The sequence below is a fragment of the Choloepus didactylus genome, chromosome 8 (genome assembly GCF_015220235.1).
Source record: "Choloepus didactylus isolate mChoDid1 chromosome 8, mChoDid1.pri, whole genome shotgun sequence".
In the NCBI taxonomy this organism is placed as follows: Eukaryota; Metazoa; Chordata; class Mammalia; order Pilosa; family Megalonychidae; genus Choloepus; species Choloepus didactylus.
The window spans coordinates 33,523,523-33,541,364 of NC_051314.1; the positions used below are offsets into that span (position 1 = coordinate 33,523,523).

At 39.3% G+C, this 17,842-nt stretch overlaps 1 protein-coding gene across 1 annotated transcript in view; it reads left to right on the forward strand.

Moving 5' to 3' along the window:
• Positions 1-17,842, forward strand: part of HAL (histidine ammonia-lyase) — a 33,718-nt gene that overhangs the window by 12,359 nt on the left and 3,517 nt on the right. The window contains exons 11-17 of the mRNA XM_037846440.1: positions 126-273; positions 993-1,088; positions 1,189-1,247; positions 2,092-2,172; positions 4,134-4,199; positions 4,274-4,439; positions 11,476-11,610. Coding sequence (XP_037702368.1) covers positions 126-273; positions 993-1,088; positions 1,189-1,247; positions 2,092-2,172; positions 4,134-4,199; positions 4,274-4,439; positions 11,476-11,610 — 751 coding nt within the window. The remainder of the gene's footprint in view (positions 1-125; positions 274-992; positions 1,089-1,188; positions 1,248-2,091; positions 2,173-4,133; positions 4,200-4,273; positions 4,440-11,475; positions 11,611-17,842) is intronic.

Here is a 17,842-nt window from a genome sequence, read left to right on the forward strand (position 1 = left end):
CATGAATAAACATAATTCAGCTCACTGGAGGGCTTTTCCCTTAAGAAAGCAAATGACGCAAGCTCAACTTGTATGCAGGTGAGGTACAATGACTAAGTAGGAAACTCTTCTTTCCCTCCATGAAGGGTCTGGCACTCATCAATGGGACTCAGATGATCACCTCCCTGGGCTGTGAAGCTGTAGAGAGAGCCAATGCAATCGCGTGGCAGGCTGACGTCATAGCGGCCCTGACACTTGAGGTGCTCAAGGGCACCACCAAAGCCTTTGATACCGGTCAGCGTGGTTCTTCCATTTGGGTGTTACTCATTCAACCAGAAGCTGGTGGGGTGGGTGGTCAAGGTGTTTGGACACGGGAGTGATCAGGTGGGTGGTAGGAAAGAGTGCTGTGGCTTCATCTGATCTATGCCACACTTGCTCCTTGAAACAACCACGTTTTACAGAGAAGCTGACCCTGAGAGTTGAATGGCCTTCCCCAGATCACCCAGGTCTGACTCCCAGCAAACTATGGATAGTCTTAGGAATCTGTTCATGGAATTTTAGAAGGAGAGTAGGATTAGGACTGGTTCTCATTAAAAACCTGGGAGAGAAAAACAGGGTAAATTGGGCCTTATCTAGGAAGTTGTGAATTTGAAAGACTCCCTACTACCATAAGAAGTAGTACAGATAGTAGACAGTCTATAAAGTATGTGGTTAAATTCAGCCATTATGCCCACTTTTGTCCATTATCAACCTAAGTCTCTTAAAAATAGGCCCAGTGTCTTCAGTTGAATTCCTGGTGGGCTCAATACAAAGTTTGCTCTCAGATATTTGAAGTAGAAAGAACAAAGTTGAAAAGGAGAATTTTTTTTGGAGTTAAGTGTCTAGAGAGCTGTGGTTAAGGACCCTGGACTTTTTGGGGACCATGGCAGCCCCTCCTAAAGTCTTGAGTCTTCAGTGACAATTCATTCTAAATATAAGATATGCTCAGATGTTTTTTCTTTCATCAATTCTAGACATTCATGCTCTTCGTCCTCATCGCGGGCAAATTGAGGTTGCTTTTCGGTTTCGATCACTCTTGGACTCTGATCACCACCCATCAGAAATAGCAGGTCTGCGCATGTTGATACAAGTGAACTTATTTCGTTATTACACGCTTAGAGAAAGAATTGGTAACGTGTCCCTGTCTTAACCTCTCCTTCTCTTTCACAGAAAGTCACAGGTTTTGTGATCGTGTTCAGGATGCATATACCTTGCGCTGTTGTCCACAGGTAAAAAAAAAAAAAAAAGCAATAAAGTTTCTTTTCTTTCCTCAAATTCAGAAATCATGTAGTAGGTCAATTATATCCAAATTTCTTTACTGCTTCCATTAAAATTATATATATCATACCTCCATTTACAATTATTGTGAAGTTTCTATTCTGTATGGTAAGTTGTTTACTTTCTTTTGAATTGCTTTGTTTAAACCCCTGATCAAAGGAGCCCAATAGCCAATTTTCTAGGTTGGTTAGTGCCCTAACTTTTAGAAAGTCTTAGAAATAATGTCATCTTAACCAGCTGATGGAGTTTTGCTGGTTATCCCTATTAGATAGAACTTGAATCAGTATGTCAGGGATGTTCACAGTCAAGTTTAATTGTATCATTTCAAAATTCGAATGCACATCCATGATTGTTCCTTATCTGCATTTGATATTCAGACATAAATCATTGTAAATGAATATGTAAAGCTTAACTTTAACTTAAAAATGCAGATGACTTGGGGTGCCATTAAGTATCCAGAATTGCAGATGTCACAACTCATTTAAATATGACCAAGCGATGAGGCCCTGACAATTAGATGAGTTGGCATTCTTCCTCCTACACTGTGCTGTTTTGTATAGACTAATCTAAGGTGGACCCAGATTTAATGATTTTTTTCTGATCAGCTTCAGTGAGCAGCCAGAATGTTTATAGCAAAGTTGTCTTTAAATTCTAAATGAACAGTCTATCATTTCCATCGTTGTAACTGCAAAGCACGTCCTGGGGAAATATTCTTATACCTTATAAGAATATTAATGCCTGAGAACACAGTTAAGGGAATCAATTGGTCATAATCTGATTTTGATTGTATTTTAGGTCCATGGTGTGGTGAATGACACTATAGCATTTGTGAAGAGCATTATTACCACAGAAATTAACAGTGCAACAGATAATCCTGTATCTTTTGACTGTCTGCTAAAGTGTAATTACAGAATTTATGACCTGCGGAACTGATAATCTCAGTTCTGTCACTCCAATTCAACACTAAGTAAGTGCCTGAGACTCAGAAGTTAAATGACTTTCTCCAGATTAGAGCTGATAAGGGGCAGAAATAGACCTGTGAACCAATCTCTGGTTGTGCTTTCAAAATGGATCCATTAAAGATTAAAGGAGGTATGCCCAGCATTGAGATGTTCCATGAAGACATTTGCCCTAAAACTCAACGCTGAGGTTGTCAGTAAAAGGATGGAGACCCTGAGTATGTTGGCATTTGTGCAGTAAACAAAAGGCAACCTTTTAACAGTTACCAAAGTATTGATCAAAGAGACATGGCTTTCTTCATCCCAAACTCTTTATTTCTAAGATGGATTTTACTCAACTCAATGTTTACACATTTGCACAGAGACTAGTAAGAACACCTCTATTTCTTGTTGATGGAGCTCTTCTTTCCTTAATGGTGTAACTTGTATGAGGGCCATCTTGGTTTTTTTTGTTTGTTTGTTTTAATTAAATTCACAATGTTGTACAACCATTACCACCATCCATTACCAAAACTGTTTCATCACTCCAAACAAAAATGCCTTATCCGTAAAGCAATAACTCCTGCCATCTTGTTTTCATCTATAGAATGTTCTGTGATGGCTTAGTTCCACAGAAATTCACTTAATTGGCCAGGAGCCACATGACAAGTCTTCATGGAGACAATGTTGCCTTTGAAGACCACCAAACCCCTTAGGAATCTACTTCTATTCTATGACTGCCTCAGTTTTTAACACAGGAGAAAGGGCTGAAATGGCAGCACTGAAAGTGGGAGTTCACAGCCTGAGTTCCACAGTGCTGGATATTATAGGAGTTAAATTCTAATAGCTAATATTCTAGTTTGGGGAAACCATCAAACAAATTTGGAACAATTAGAGAACAGCAGAAACATGTTTAAGCTCTAAGTTGGTGCAGAGATCATTTGCTAGAGGGATTCAGAGAATGGAGCGCTGCCCAAGCCCTGTGGCTGAGAGCAGGTTCATGGAGAAAAGCAGAGGCTCTTAGTCATACTAGGCTCACCATTTTATATACAGGAAAGACTAACTCCAAACTTAACTATGATAACATAACCCAGGCATCTCCAGCTCTTTGAAAATCAGAACCATTCCCCACCCCCCACCCACACAGCAAATTCCTAGTTAGTAGGTAGTGAATATTCTTTAACTCACTATGTGAAAATTCACTCTTTGGATCCAGGGATATGGACCTACCGCCCCTGGCTGAATGCCTGCTGGTTTAAGTAAAGTACATGGTAGAAGGGAATTCTCCCTGAGAGTAATAATATTCAGGGAGTTTAAAGTTGTTCCCTATTTAAATGAGTTTGCCCGGACCTATTGGTCATCAGCTCCTGTGAATGCTGACACAGGGTACTGAGTATAGAGTTTGAAAATTTTCCCAGAAACTATTGTTCTAGGCATTTTGGCAACTGCTCATCAGCAGACTCTTCCATACAGAAAATTCTTCTGTGGAGCATAAGCTCACAGTGGCCATTGAAGAAATAGAATTCGCTTTTAAACTTGTGTCCTGGTCTCTGTTTTAGCTTCAGGTTATAAACTTCAAGTTATAAACTTCAGAAAACAAGTACTGACCACCAGATTAGTACAGTTATGGTTGCTTGAGAATGTCTTATCTCAAGAGAGAACATCGTTTCATCCTCCATATTTCTTTGGTCCCCCACTGGGTGTACATGATTCATCTTTAAGGTGTTTATGCTTTTGTGTCCCTTTATGTCAACATCTGCTTGGGAGAAGACTTCTTCTCTCCACCCCACATTTGTACAAAGGCAGCCACCTCAATGTTAAAAGTGAGCAGCTTGGGGAAGGACTTATACTTGAAGAGATCAGCAAATGTTATGTTCAAGCCTTAACTTGTTTTGCAAGATGGTGTTTGCCAGTAGGGGAGAGACTATTTCTGGAGGAAACTTCCATGGTGAATACCCAGCCAAAGTAAGCTTTTTAGAATTGCTTCTGACCCTGAAAGCATAGTCCAGTAGAGGCTGACTGAACTGAGACTCTTTCAGGCCCTGGATTATTTGGCCATTGGTGTCCATGAACTTGCTGCGATCAGTGAAAGAAGGATCGAAAGACTCTGTAACCCCTCCCTCAGCGAGCTGCCTGCCTTCCTGGTGACTGAAGGTGGTCTGAACTCTGGGTTCATGATAGCCCACTGTACAGCTGCAGCCTTAGGTAAGGACACTGCTCTTTTCCCAGAACACAAGACTGCCCACCTAAGGGCCTCTCCATTTTACCTAAAAGTGTCAAATTTTGTTTTTGAAAAAGATCTCACTTGTAAGAATTTTTTCACTATCTCCATTTACATCCTAGCTCTCTCAGTATATACGCAGCAGCTTGTGTCCCCATATTTTTTTTAGAATAATAAAATAAAACAAAGCCCAAACGATGTTAGTGAAACATAATAATGCAATAATGAGGTTGTATATTGACGATTTCTTTATGGAAAGCAATTTGACATTGCTTATGAACTTTGTAACTTTTTTTCCTACTCTCAGTTTGAAGGCTATCAGAAGGATCAGACAAAGATGCTTATAGTTAATGGTGAAACTTGAACTGACTTGAGTGATTAAACTTGGCTATATTCCATCGATATGTTGTCCACTAAAAACAAAGATTTTATTACACAAAAATGCTTATAAGAAACAGTCAACCTCTATGTAAACTAAGCATCGATATAACTGATTTTCTTTTCTTTTTCTTTTTCTTTTTTATTAGAGAAGTTGTAAGTTTACAGAAAACTCACACTAAAATACGGAGTTTCCATATAACCCCCTTACACATACAGATTTCCCTGTTAGTAGCATTTTGCATTAATATAGTACCTTTGTTACAGTTGATGAAACAGTATTATAATTATATTATTAACTATAGTCTAGTTTACACTGGGGTTCACTGTTTGTGTTGTACAATCCTAGGTTTTCTTTTAAGTTTTTTCTCTTTTTCTCTAGTAACTATATAGAATCTAAAATTTCCCATTTCAACCACATGCAAACAAATAATTCAGTAGTGTTAATTAACACTCACTAATGTTATGCTACCATCACCGATATCTATTACCAAAACTTTTCCATCACCCCAAACAGAAACTCTTACCAATTAAGCATTAACTCCTCATTCTCTACCCCAACCCTGACTCTTGGTAACCTATATTCTAGCTTCTGATTCTATAAATATGGTTATTCTAATTATTTATACCAGCGAGATCATGCAATATTTGTTCTTTTGTACCTAGTTTATTTCACTCAACATAATGTCTCTAAGTTTCATCCATGTCATTGCATGTACAGAACTTCACTTCTTTTTACAGCTGAACAATATCCATTGTATGTATACAACAAGTTTTGTTTATCCATTCATCTGTTGATGGACATGGGTTGCTTCTGTCTTTTGGCTATTGTGAATATTGCCATTATGAACACTGGTGTGCAAGTATCTGTTCGAATCCCTGCTTTCAATTCTTTGGGATATATACCTAGCAGAGGGATTGACAAGTCCTATGATAATTCTACAATTAACTTTCTGAGGAACTGCCAAACTGTTTTCCACAGCAGCTGCGCCATTTCACATTCCCACCAACAATGAACAAGTGTTCCTGTTTTCCCACATCCCTCCCAACACTTATTATTTTCCATTTTTTTAAAAATAATAGCCATTCTAGTGTGTGTGAAATGCTATCTCCTTGTGGTTTGGATTTGCATTTCCCTGAGGCTAATGGTATTGAGCATCTTTTCATGCCTTCACTGGCCATTTGTATATCTTCTTTGGAGAAATGTCTATTCAAGTCTTTTGCCCTTTTTAAAATTGGGTTGTTTGTCTTTGTTTTCTGCATCATTTGAGATGATCACATCTTCATTCTGTTAATGTGGTGTGTATTACATTAATTGATTTTCTTATGTTGAACCACTCCCGTATTTGGGATAATATTTTTGAATTCATTTAGACTTTATTTTGTGTGTGTGTATACATATATATATTATTGAGATTGTTCACATACCATACAGCTATCCAAAGATCCAAAGTGTACAATCATTTGCCCATGGTACCATCATACAGCTGTGCATCCATCAACACAACTAATTTTTTTTTCCATTTTTAGAACATTTTCATTACTCTAGAAAAGAAATAAAGACAAAAAAAGGAAACTCAAATCCTCCCATACCCCTAACCACACCCCCCTCCATTATTGATTCATAGTTTTGGTATAGTACATTTGTTACTGTTGATGAAAGAATGTTAAAATACTACTAACTGTAATATATAGTTTGCAATAGGTATATATTTTTTTCCTATATGCCTCTCTCTTATTGAATTCTAGTTAAAGTGTCATACATTTGTTCTAGTTCATGAGAGAGATTTCTAATATTTGTATAGTTAATCACGGACATTGTCCACCACAAGATTCACTGTTTTATACATTCCCATCTTTTAACCTCCAACTTTCCTTCTGGTGACATACATGACTCTGAGCTTACCCTTTCCACCACCTTCACACACCTTTCAGAACTGTTAGTTATTCTCACAAAATGCTACCATCACCCCTGTCCATTTCCAAATGTTTAAGTTCACCCCAGTTGAGCATTCTGCTCATAATAAGCAACCACTCCCCATTCTTTAGCCTCATTGTATATCCTGATAACATATATTTCATGTCTATGAATTTACATATTCTAATTAGTTCATATCAGTGAGACCCTGCAATATTCGCCTTTATGTGTCTGTCTTATTTCACTCAATTTAGTGCCCTCAAGATTTCTTCATCAACCCCTTTCTTTTAAGATGGTTTTGTTGACACAGCATACATTCCATCCTAAGTAAACAATCATTGGTTCCCTGTGTAATCACGTATTTATGTATTCAGCACTATCGCCACTATCTATATAAGGACATCTCCATTTCTTCCACAAAGAAGGAGGAAGCGTCAAAGAAGGCAGAGAGACAAAAGAGGAAGAAAAGAGAAAAAAAGAGAAAAACAAATAAACAAACAAAAACGCAAAACTTGACAGCTAGAAAGCAACAAAAGGGAAAGATAGCATCAACCTAAAGTAGAATAAAGTAGAATAAAGGGTCAGACAACATCACTAATGCCAGGAGTCCCACACGCTTCCCCTATTCCCCACCCCCCATATGCATTTAGCTTTGGTATATTGCCTTTGTTATATTAAAGGAAGCATAATACGTTTCCGTAAATTATAGTCTCTAGTTTGCATTGATTGTATTTTCCCTATTTTTAACACCTTGCAGTGTTGACATTCATTTGTTCTACCTCATGTAAAAACATATTTGTACCTTTTATTACAATCATTGAGCACCCCAGGTTTCCCTGAGTTACAAAGGTCCAGTCTTTATCCTTCATCTTTTGTTCTGGTGTCCCACATGGTCCCAACCTTCCTCTTTCAACCATACTCACAGTCATCTTTGTTCAGTGTACTTACATTGCTGTGCTACCATCTCCCAAAATTGTTTTCCAAACCTCTGACTCCTGTTTTTTCCTTTCTGTCTGTAGTGCTACCTTTAGTGTTTCTTGTAGGGCAGGTATCTTGTTCACAGACTCTGTCATTGTCTTGTCAGAGAATATCTTAAGCTTTCCCTCAGATTTGAAGGATAGTTTTGCTGGATATAGGATTCTTGGTTGGTGGTTTTTCTCTTTCAATGTCTTAAATATATCACCCCACTTCCTTCTTTCCTCCATGGTTTCTATTGAGAAATCTGCACATAGTCTTATCAAGCTTCCTTTGTATGTTATGGATCATTTTTCTCTTGCTGCTTTCAGGATTCTCTCTTTATCTTTGACATTTGATAATCTGATTATTAAGTGTCTTGGCATAGGCCTATTCAGATCTGTTCTGTTTGGGGTATGCTGCGCTTCCTGGATCTGTAATTTTATGTCTTTCGTAAGAGATGGGAAATTTTCATTGATTTTTTCCTCTGTTATTGCTTCTGCCCCTTTTCCCTTCTTTTCTCCTTCTGGGACACCAATGACACGTATATTCTTGCTTTTCATTTTGTCCCCGGAGATGCTGCTCATATATTTCCATTCTTTTCTCTATCCTTTTGTGTGTAGGCTTTCAGGTGCCTTGTTCTCCAGTTCCTGAGTGTTTTCTTCTGCCTCTTGAGATCTGCTGTTGTATGTTTCCGTTGTATCTTTCATTTCTTGTGTTGTGCCTTTTATTTCCATAGATTCTGCCAGTTGGTTTTTTGAACTTTCAATTTCTACCTTATGTATGCCCAGTGTTTTCATTACATGGTTCATCTCTTGTGCCATGTCTTCCCTGAACTTTTTGACTAGACTTATTATTAGTTGTTTCAATTCGTGTATCTCAGTTGAAGTGTAAGTTTGTTCCTTTGGGCCATAACTTTGTTTTTCTTAGCGTAGGTTGTAGTTTTCTGTTGTCTAGGCATGGTTTCCTTGGTTACCCCATTCAGGTTTTCCCAGACCAGAATGGGCTTGGGTCCCAGAAGGAAAAAATATTCAGTATCCGGTTTCCCTGAGGGTATGTCTTAGAAAATTGGTACACCCTGTGATGCCTCAGGTCACTGTGCTTTTCTGGCCAGCAGGTGGCACCTGTCAGCCTGTAACTTCAGACTGGTATAAGGAGGTGTGGCCCATGGCTCTGTGTGTGTGTGTGTGTGTGTGTGTGTGTGTGTGGAGGGTGGGGGGGTCCCAGCTTGGATCCACAGTTTTTACTTACAGATTTTATGCTGTGATCTCGGGCATTCCTCCCAATTCAGGTTGGTGTATTATGAGTGGATGGTCACGTTTGTTCCCCTGCAGTTATTCTGGATTATTTACTAGTTGTTCCTGGTTGTTTATTAGTTATTCCAGGGGGATTAACTAGCTTCCACTCTTCTCTATGCCACCATCTTAGATCCTCCCTAAACTTGTTTTGTGACCAAATATGTGGTCTATCCTGAAGAATGATCCATGTGGACTAGAGAAGAATGTGTATTCTGCTGCTGTTGGGTGAAGTGTTTTTTCTATGTCTATTAGGTGTAGTTGGCTTATAGTTGGTCAAGTCTTCTATTTCCTTATTGATCTTCTTTCTAGATGTTCTATCCAATTTTGAAAGTGGTATAGTGAAATCTCCTACTATTTATGTGGAATCTTCTAATTCTGCCTTATAAATCTGTCAATATTTGCTTCATATATTTTGGGGCTCTGCTGTTAGATGTATATATACTGTTATGACTTGTTGAATTGACCACTTTATCAGTATAAAGTGATCTTCTTTGTCCTTTAACATCCTAAATCTGTGACAACCATGTTTGATTTGGTACCATCTTAACTTCAATAGCATCTACATACACTGTTCCTAGACCTCTCTGTCCCCTCACCTTTTGTTGTAAGGATTAAGCGAGTGACCGTAAGTGAAAGTAGTTACCATGAGGTAGGTACCATTGTTATCTCTGTTTTACAGATGAATACCTGAATGTCTGAGAGGTTAATTGACTCATCCAACATTGCACAGCTAGTAAGGGGTAGAGCAGAATTCAAACCCAGACATTTTGGTTCCTTAATCTGTGCTCTCACTTCAGTCAAGTAAGGAGGATCTCATCTTAATCAATACTTAATCCCCAAATAGATTTGCCAGATTTAACAAATAAAATTGCAGGGTGCCCAGTTCAATTTGAACTAGTTGGGATATACTTATACCATAAAATGATTTGTTAGTTATCTGAAATCCAATTTTAACTGTGCATCCTGTATTATATCTGGCAACCCTACCCCAGGAGGTGGGATAAGATGGTGGGTAAGAGAACAGATGCTGGATCCAAATCCCAGTGCTGCCATTACTTGCAGCGTGACAGTGAGCAAGTCTCTGATCTTGCAGATCCTGCTTATTCCTCTGTAAAACTGGACCGGTGATCTTATCTAATGGGGCTGTTATGAGGATTACATGAATTAACCTGTAAAGCCTTAAACCTGTGCTTGACACATGGTAAGCACTAAATAAACATCAGTTGCTCTTAATAATAATATGGTTTATAACTCCTTCCTTACATAAGTCTTTCACTAAAACTTGACACAAATAATGAAGAGCCCCTGAATTCATCTTTTCCTCCGAACCTGGTATCTTCTATTTGCTTACTTACTTGCTTATTAAAATACCTCTTTAAAGGTAGAGATTTCTTGTGTTAACATGGTGCTAGGAGAAAGGTCATTTGAATGTGCTTAGTTTCCCAAGCTGCCTATTGAAGTTGTTCAGCTTGCTTTCTTTTTAATGACACTGGCTTTTTTCTCATTTTTGATCACTTGTCCTTTAAGTTATCTTCCTGAATAAGCCTCACTGCACCTTGCTTCTCCATATAACCCTCAGTTTAAAGTCCCAAGATGCAGGGATTTCAGTGCTAAAAGCTGGAAAGTCCTGGGCAAACCAAGATGAGTTGATCACCCTGATTTATAGCTAGATCATCTCGGGAGAGGATCCCTTGTAGTATAGAAACCATTTGAAAGTTTCACTCAGAGCCACTCTGAAGGTCAAAGAAAGGAGAAAGACTCATTTCAATTTGACATTTCCTAGCCTCTGAGGCTGGGGTGAAGGAACTCTGTAATGTAGGTCCTTGCTATGTAAAGTGTGGCCCTCAGACCAACAATATGGGCTTCACCCAGGAGTGTGTTAGAAAAACAGAATCTCAGGCCCCATTCCAAAATTAGTACCAACAATTTTACAGGATCCCCAAGTGATCCATAGGCACAACAAAGTTTGGGAGGACTCTCCTCCCCAAGATAGCTCTGGCAGTCATCGAGCCCTTGCTTAAACAGAACATACGCTTATGTCCTCATCGCACAGTCTGAATTGTTAAATCTTCTAGCCCAAGATCTCTGGGGCCTGCCCCATTCCCTTAATGCCACACCTGCATTCTAATCACAAATCCTCTGTTGATACAACCAGTCTCATTGTTCTCAAGTACTTGGAAATGACTGACATGTTTGGTTTTCTCCCCTAGTCTCCCTGGCATTCTAAATGCTCCCAATGTTCTCAACCTCGCCTTACCCTGCTCTGACCTGAGAACTCACTACAACTTCAGATTCGTTGTCATTTTAGGAAAAACAGCTACCTGCTTGCCCTTCCCAAAGTAACTTAGATAACCACCAAAAGCTCCTGGTTGGGATATTCCAGGTTGTGAAGCACTTTGGGGAAGCCCCATGCCATTTTGGCAGTTTATCCCATTTCAATCAGTATTTTTAACTTGCCCTGGCTTCTTGCAGTTTCTGAGAACAAGGCTCTGTGCCATCCGTCATCTGTGGATTCCCTCTCCACCAGCGCTGCCACAGAGGACCACGTCTCCATGGGAGGATGGGCAGCAAGGAAGGCACTACGGGTCATCGAGCACACGGAGCAAGGTACTGCCACCCAGCCGGGATGCCAGGCCTTGCAGATAGACCACCATGCCAGTGCTTCCCAAAGTGGGATCCCCCGCTGGCAGGCAGCATCAGCATCACCTGGATCTTGTTAGAAATGCAGTCTCAGGCCCCATCCCAGCCCTGCCGAATCAGAAACTTGTAAGGGGGGAGAGGAGCAACCTGTGTTTCAGCAAGCCCTCCAGGTGATTCTGATGCTTCCTGAGCTTAAAAATCACTGAACTATGCAGAACCAAACCCTTTCATTGGCTGGCTTTCTTTTTTTAATACGAGAACCCTCATATACACTTCACTTTGATTCAACAGCACATTTGTGTCATTTTTTCTTTTTTCCTTTCACTTTTTCAGAATTATTTCTAAGCCAATTCCCATCGTTTATTTATTCCTACATGCTTTTTTATGTATTTCTTAAGTATGAAGGTTTTCCTACCACCATGGTACTATTCTCCTGTCCAACAGAAATCAACAAGTCTTGGTATCACCACCAATTGCATATTCGAATTTTCCCAATTAATTCAATGTCTTTACAGTTGATTTGTTCAAATAGAGATACAAGGTCCACACTTTGTCTTTGGTTGTTATAGTTTTAAGTCTCTCTTCTAATCTAGAACAGTCCACTCTCACTTTTTTAATTCGTTCAGTCAGCTACTTGAACCTGTAGAATGACTGACATTCTGAATTTACCTGTTTACTTTTTTGTGGTTATGCTTTTAACTTATTCTTTGGTGCATTTTCTGTAAGCTGAGGTTGGCTCTAAAGACTTCATAAGATTTAGGTCCAACCTTTTGATAAAGATACCTCATAGATTATATTGTATTAAGTCCACCCACTCCCCTTCTTAATTGCTTTATTTTGTTTTTTAAATAAAGGGAAATGCCCTTTGTTTAGGCATTGTTCTCTAAGTCCCTGAGTGTGCAATAACACTAGAAGTGGTTCTCTGACAAAGGAATATCACTATTTTAAGTCAAATGTGAGGGAGTGGAGGAGACCTAGCCCAGCACATCCACCTGTATTTGTTTACAGAAGATTGTAATCTTCATTATTTACTCAGTGTATTCTTTTTCTAAAATTTCCTGGTAACAGCTTTATTGAGATATAATTCACATATCAACAAGCTATGCATTTAAAGTGTACAAGTCAGTGATTTTTAGTATTTTCACAGAGTTGTGCAATCATTAATTTTAAACATTTTCATCACCCCCCAAAAGAAACACTGTACCTTTTAGTTACCACCTCCCCAAGTTCTCCCATCATTCCCCCCACAAGGCCTAGACAACCTCTATCTGATTCTTTCTACTTCTATGGATTTGCCTATTCTGGACATTTCATATAAATGGAATCATATAGTATGTGGTTGTTCTAGTTTGCTAATGCTGCGGAATGCAAAACACCAGATATGGACTGGCTTTTATAAAAAGGGGGTTTATTTGGCTACACAGTTATAGTCTTAAGGCCACAAAGTGTCCAAGGTAACACATCAGCAATCGGGTACCTTCACTGGAGAATGGCCAGTGGCGTCCGGAAAACCTCTGTTAGCTGGGAAGGCACGTGGCTGGCGTCTGCTCCAAAGTTCTGGTTTCAAAATGGCTTTCTCCCAGGACATTCCTCTCTAGCTAGCTTGCTCCTCTTCAAAACGTCACTCACAGCTGCACTGAGTTCCCTCTCTTTGTGTCAGCTCATTTATATGGCTCCACTGATCAAGGCTCACCCTGAATGGGTGGGGCCATGCCTCCATGGGAATATCTCATCAGAGTCATCACCCATAGCTGGGTGGGGCACATTCTAAGCAAATCTAATCAGCACCAAAACATCTGCCCCACAAGACTATATCAAAGATAATTGTGTTTGGGGGACTCAATACATTCAAACTGGTGCAGTGGTCTTTTGTGTCTGGCTTCTTTCTTTTAGCATAATGTTTTCAAGGTTCATCCATGTCATAGCATATATTATTACTTCATTCTTTTTTATTTCACATAATATTCCGTTGTGTAGATATACCACATATTGTTTATCCATTAAATCAGTTGATGAACATTTGGTTATTTCCACCTTTTGGCTCTTATGAATAATGCTGCTGTGAACATTTGCATACAAGTTTTTGTGTGGACATGTTTTCATTTCTCTTGGATTATACTTAGATGGAATTGCTGGGTCATATGGTAACTTTATGGTAAATTTTTTGAGTAACTGCAAGACAGTTTTCTAAAGTGGCTGTACCATTTTACATTCCAGCATTGTTTCAGGATTCTGATTTCTCCACATTTTTGCCAACAGTTGTTAATCATCTGTCCACCACAGTGTATTCTTAATGTTCACCCTTAAGATGGTTTCCCCATTGAGCACATAGCTCTGGCCAGAAACTTAAGGGTCACCCTTATTTATTCTCATATCTTATATCTAATCCATCAGCAAATAAACCCTGCTTTCAAAGGACACCAGAATCAAGCCTCCTTCATCTCCTGATTGGACTCGATTTTCACTTCTGTTCCTCTCTGGTCACCACTGACAGTAACCAGGGGGAACATTTTAAAACCTAATTTAGACCACATCCTACCCTGCTGAAAATTTGCCAGTTACTTCCTATTGCTCAAAACAACATCTGATCCCATTACTGTAGCCTACAAGGCCCTACGTGATCCAACTTCTGCCTCTTACTCCCACCTCTCTCCACCCCATTCTCTACTCTGGAACAATAGTGCCTTTGTAACTGCCAACACACCGTGCTTCAGCGCCTGTGTCCTTCCTGGTTCTTCTGCCTGCACCACTGTTCTCCAAGGATTTCACATGGTTCACCTCCTCATTCCACCAAGGGAGCTGCCCAGACTCCATCTCAGATGCCCTCCCTGCCTACACCAGCTCCCACCATTCCCTCCCCTTTTCATGTTTTTTTTTTTTTTTTTTCTGATAACACTTAATACTCCTGACCTGCTGATGTTTGTTTGTCTTTCCTAGATCTTAAGCTCCATGAGGGCAGGTGTCTTGGCTGTCTTGTTTCTATCCCTACATGTCCCTAGTGATTGGCACAGGCTTGGTATAAAAATGTTTGCATGACAATGAAGTTGCACTATGGGTTTAAATTATACAGCCAGCTCATCTGGGATGAATGATTCTGATAAAAGTCTTACATTTATATCAGTGAGGTGCAGTTAATATGCAATCAAACAAATGAATTGGTGGTTTATGTTTCAAGCATGTTCATTGCTACTGAAAGTTTGCTTTAATTATAGATACTATACAAATACCTATAAATCTAGCAGTGTGATGTATAAGATAAGTATCTGCTTATGACAGCACCTAGTAATTTGTCATTACATAGTTAACTAGAGTGAGGGTATGGAGAATAATCCCACTTGGTTGGGTGGGATGGCCTCTGCCACTTGACCAACATGGATTAAACAATGAACAAGACATTCTTGGTCTCTCCCTCATGGAAATTAGAGTCCAGCCCGAGAGGCTGGCATTGGACAACAACTTAACAACAATTTGTAGCACTTACCAAAATTCTAACTGAAGCACTGAGTTCAAGGAGTATATAACTGAACCTGATCTAGTCTGAAGGGATCAGAAAAGGCATCTCCAAAGAAGGACTATTTAGGGTTAAGATCTGAACAACAAATAGGGCCAGCCAATAAAGGGGAGGGTGGTGCAGTGTTTGTTTTGTGGGGAAGAGAAGGAGGTGGGCACACAGAGTCAATTGGTTGGGGAAGGGTTGAGATGGAGATACAGGACCTCTAAGTAGATGCCTGCTCTCAGGAAAGATCTGGGATGAGTCGTGAAGGTAGCTGAAGGCTGCTAGAGGTAAGTAGGAAAGAAGACTATCAGGAACAGAACCTTGAGAGATAGTTGCTTTCAGGGAAGAAGAAGAAAAGAGGAACTGAAACGTAATAGCCTGTGGGAGGAAAGGAGGAAGCAGGTTAGGCTGCTTTAAGGATTGAGGTCTGGAATTGAGAGGGAAACTGAAGACCGAAACATAAATACAGACATCTCCAAGCCTGGAAGGGGAAAGTGAGGATGCAAGGTCAAGGGGCTCTGTCTTTACTTAGTGCAAGTGTATTAGCGTCAAATGTAAATAAAATGAATACTGTCAAGTTTTAAAACTTTAAAAACATTCTTGTGGTATATATAAGTAGAACTGTTATTTGTTTGCTTAGGATAGTTTAAGTTCATAGGAATTATACTCTATAAAGGTGAAGAAAATAGTCACACAAAACTGGAGGGTGTTTCCATGATTCTTAGGATAGCTTCAGTGTTGTTGCTTTTTGGTTTTGTTTTATTTTTTGGAAGCAAGAGAATATGAGCTTATTTCAAAATAAATGAGAACCATATAGAAAAATATCCAGCTAAGTCAAGATGCCTGAACCCCAGAATTGTAGTTTTTTAAATCACAGTTGATGGCATCAGGGGGAAATGCTGGTTGTAAATAGTAACAAAGAGCATTTAGGGAAATGTTGCAGAGGAGGCTACTTTACATTTTCCTCACGTATTTCATGTTTGACCTTGCCTATATTTACTTCCCAGTTTTTCTGTCTTTGACATTATCCATCTGACTGCTCGTCTTTTGAAGTAACGTCATATCACTAACACTATTGAACATTTACTATGTGAATTTCACTCTTTAGCTCATTTAATCCACAGGGTAATCCTAGAAGGTACTATTATCCTGTTTTACAGATCAGAGGTTAAATATTGTGCTCAAGATGACATAGTTTGTAAATGGTAGAGCTAGGATTCAATCTTAGGCCATTGTTTCAAGTCTGCTATCTTAACCACTCCCCAATACTACAAAAAAAATGAACCAGCATTCTCGTGGCTTCTCGCTTGCAGGATTGTTCTGTATGTGCTCTTGTGGAAGTTGTTCCAACTGAAATCTCTATGAGTTTAGAGGATGCCTTTTGAGTCATATCTTTGTAATATTCATGAAGTTGAAGATTGTTCAATAGGGTCATTGATTTGGCAATAAACCAGGATTTATTTGGGTGGCTTTAGTCCAAAAATACTTCTTCTCACCACCATCTTCCCACTCAACTTCTTCGATCAAGATGGTGATGAGTCTCCTATTTCTACCATTGTGTAAATTTCAATTTGTTTCAGCCTTGCACTTGCCTTTGACCTGCATGTAGATCTTCAAAAGGTACAGTGAATGAACCAGTGACTCTCCTTGGGTCCAATTGTATAATGTTCATTTCAGTCTTTCAAGTTAAAGGCTTCAAGTTCAATAAAGCCAAAATTCTAGGAATCAGTATCTTGCCAAGCTCAGATTCCTCAGTAAAATAATCTCTACTGTCTTTCTTATCTTATTAAATGCATCATACCTTGAGATAGTCCCTGAATGTCATGAAATCTAAGTTTCTCTGCATTGGTTACAGTCCAGGTCACAAAGAATTTTTTTTATCAAAATATAATTTATAATTGAACCACTCTGGATTCCATTATTTGCCAAGAAAGTGGTTTAGAAGCTTAAAGTTGACCACACCAGTTATGTGGTTAATTCAAACAGGGTATTAAAAACATTTGATTTCTTGTCCTTAAACTTATGAAGCACATTACAAACTCTGGTAAGTACCGACAGGTCACAATAGGAAAGAATGAAGTTATAGAAGCTGTTTTGGATCTGGAAGGAATTTCACATCTTCTAGTCCGGTCTCCACTTCACAGACAACGAAATAGAAACTGTAGGAAATAAAGCATCTTGACTGCACACCCTTATTTAGTGGAGTAGGATCTTGATGTCAAAACTGGGTAGTCTTTCTGTTTTCCTCCCCTAACCACACAACCCAAACCTGGCCTCTTGGTTAGAGGATGTGAATGGGATAAATAACAGATTTCACTGGTGCAGACCAATGGGCAGCTTGGATGGATCTGGGGATCTCGTAATCTATCCTAGCGATTGTCTCAGTTCTCTCCTTCTCACTGTTTTTTGTGGTTTAAAACTATTGAAATTTATTTTCGCACCATTCTGGAGGTGAGAAGCTCAAAATCAAGGCCATGTTCCTTTGGATACTGTAGGGGAGAATTGGCTCTTCCTAGCTTCTGGTGGTTCCCAGCAATCCTTGTTGTTCCTTGGCTTGTAGCTCCAATCTCTGACTCCATCTTCACCTGGCTTTCTTCTCCATGTGTCTCTCTGTGTTCTCTCTTCTTATAAGAACCCCAGTCGTTGAATTTAGGACCCACCCTAAATCCAGGGTGATTTCCTCTCGAGATCTGTATCTACTTA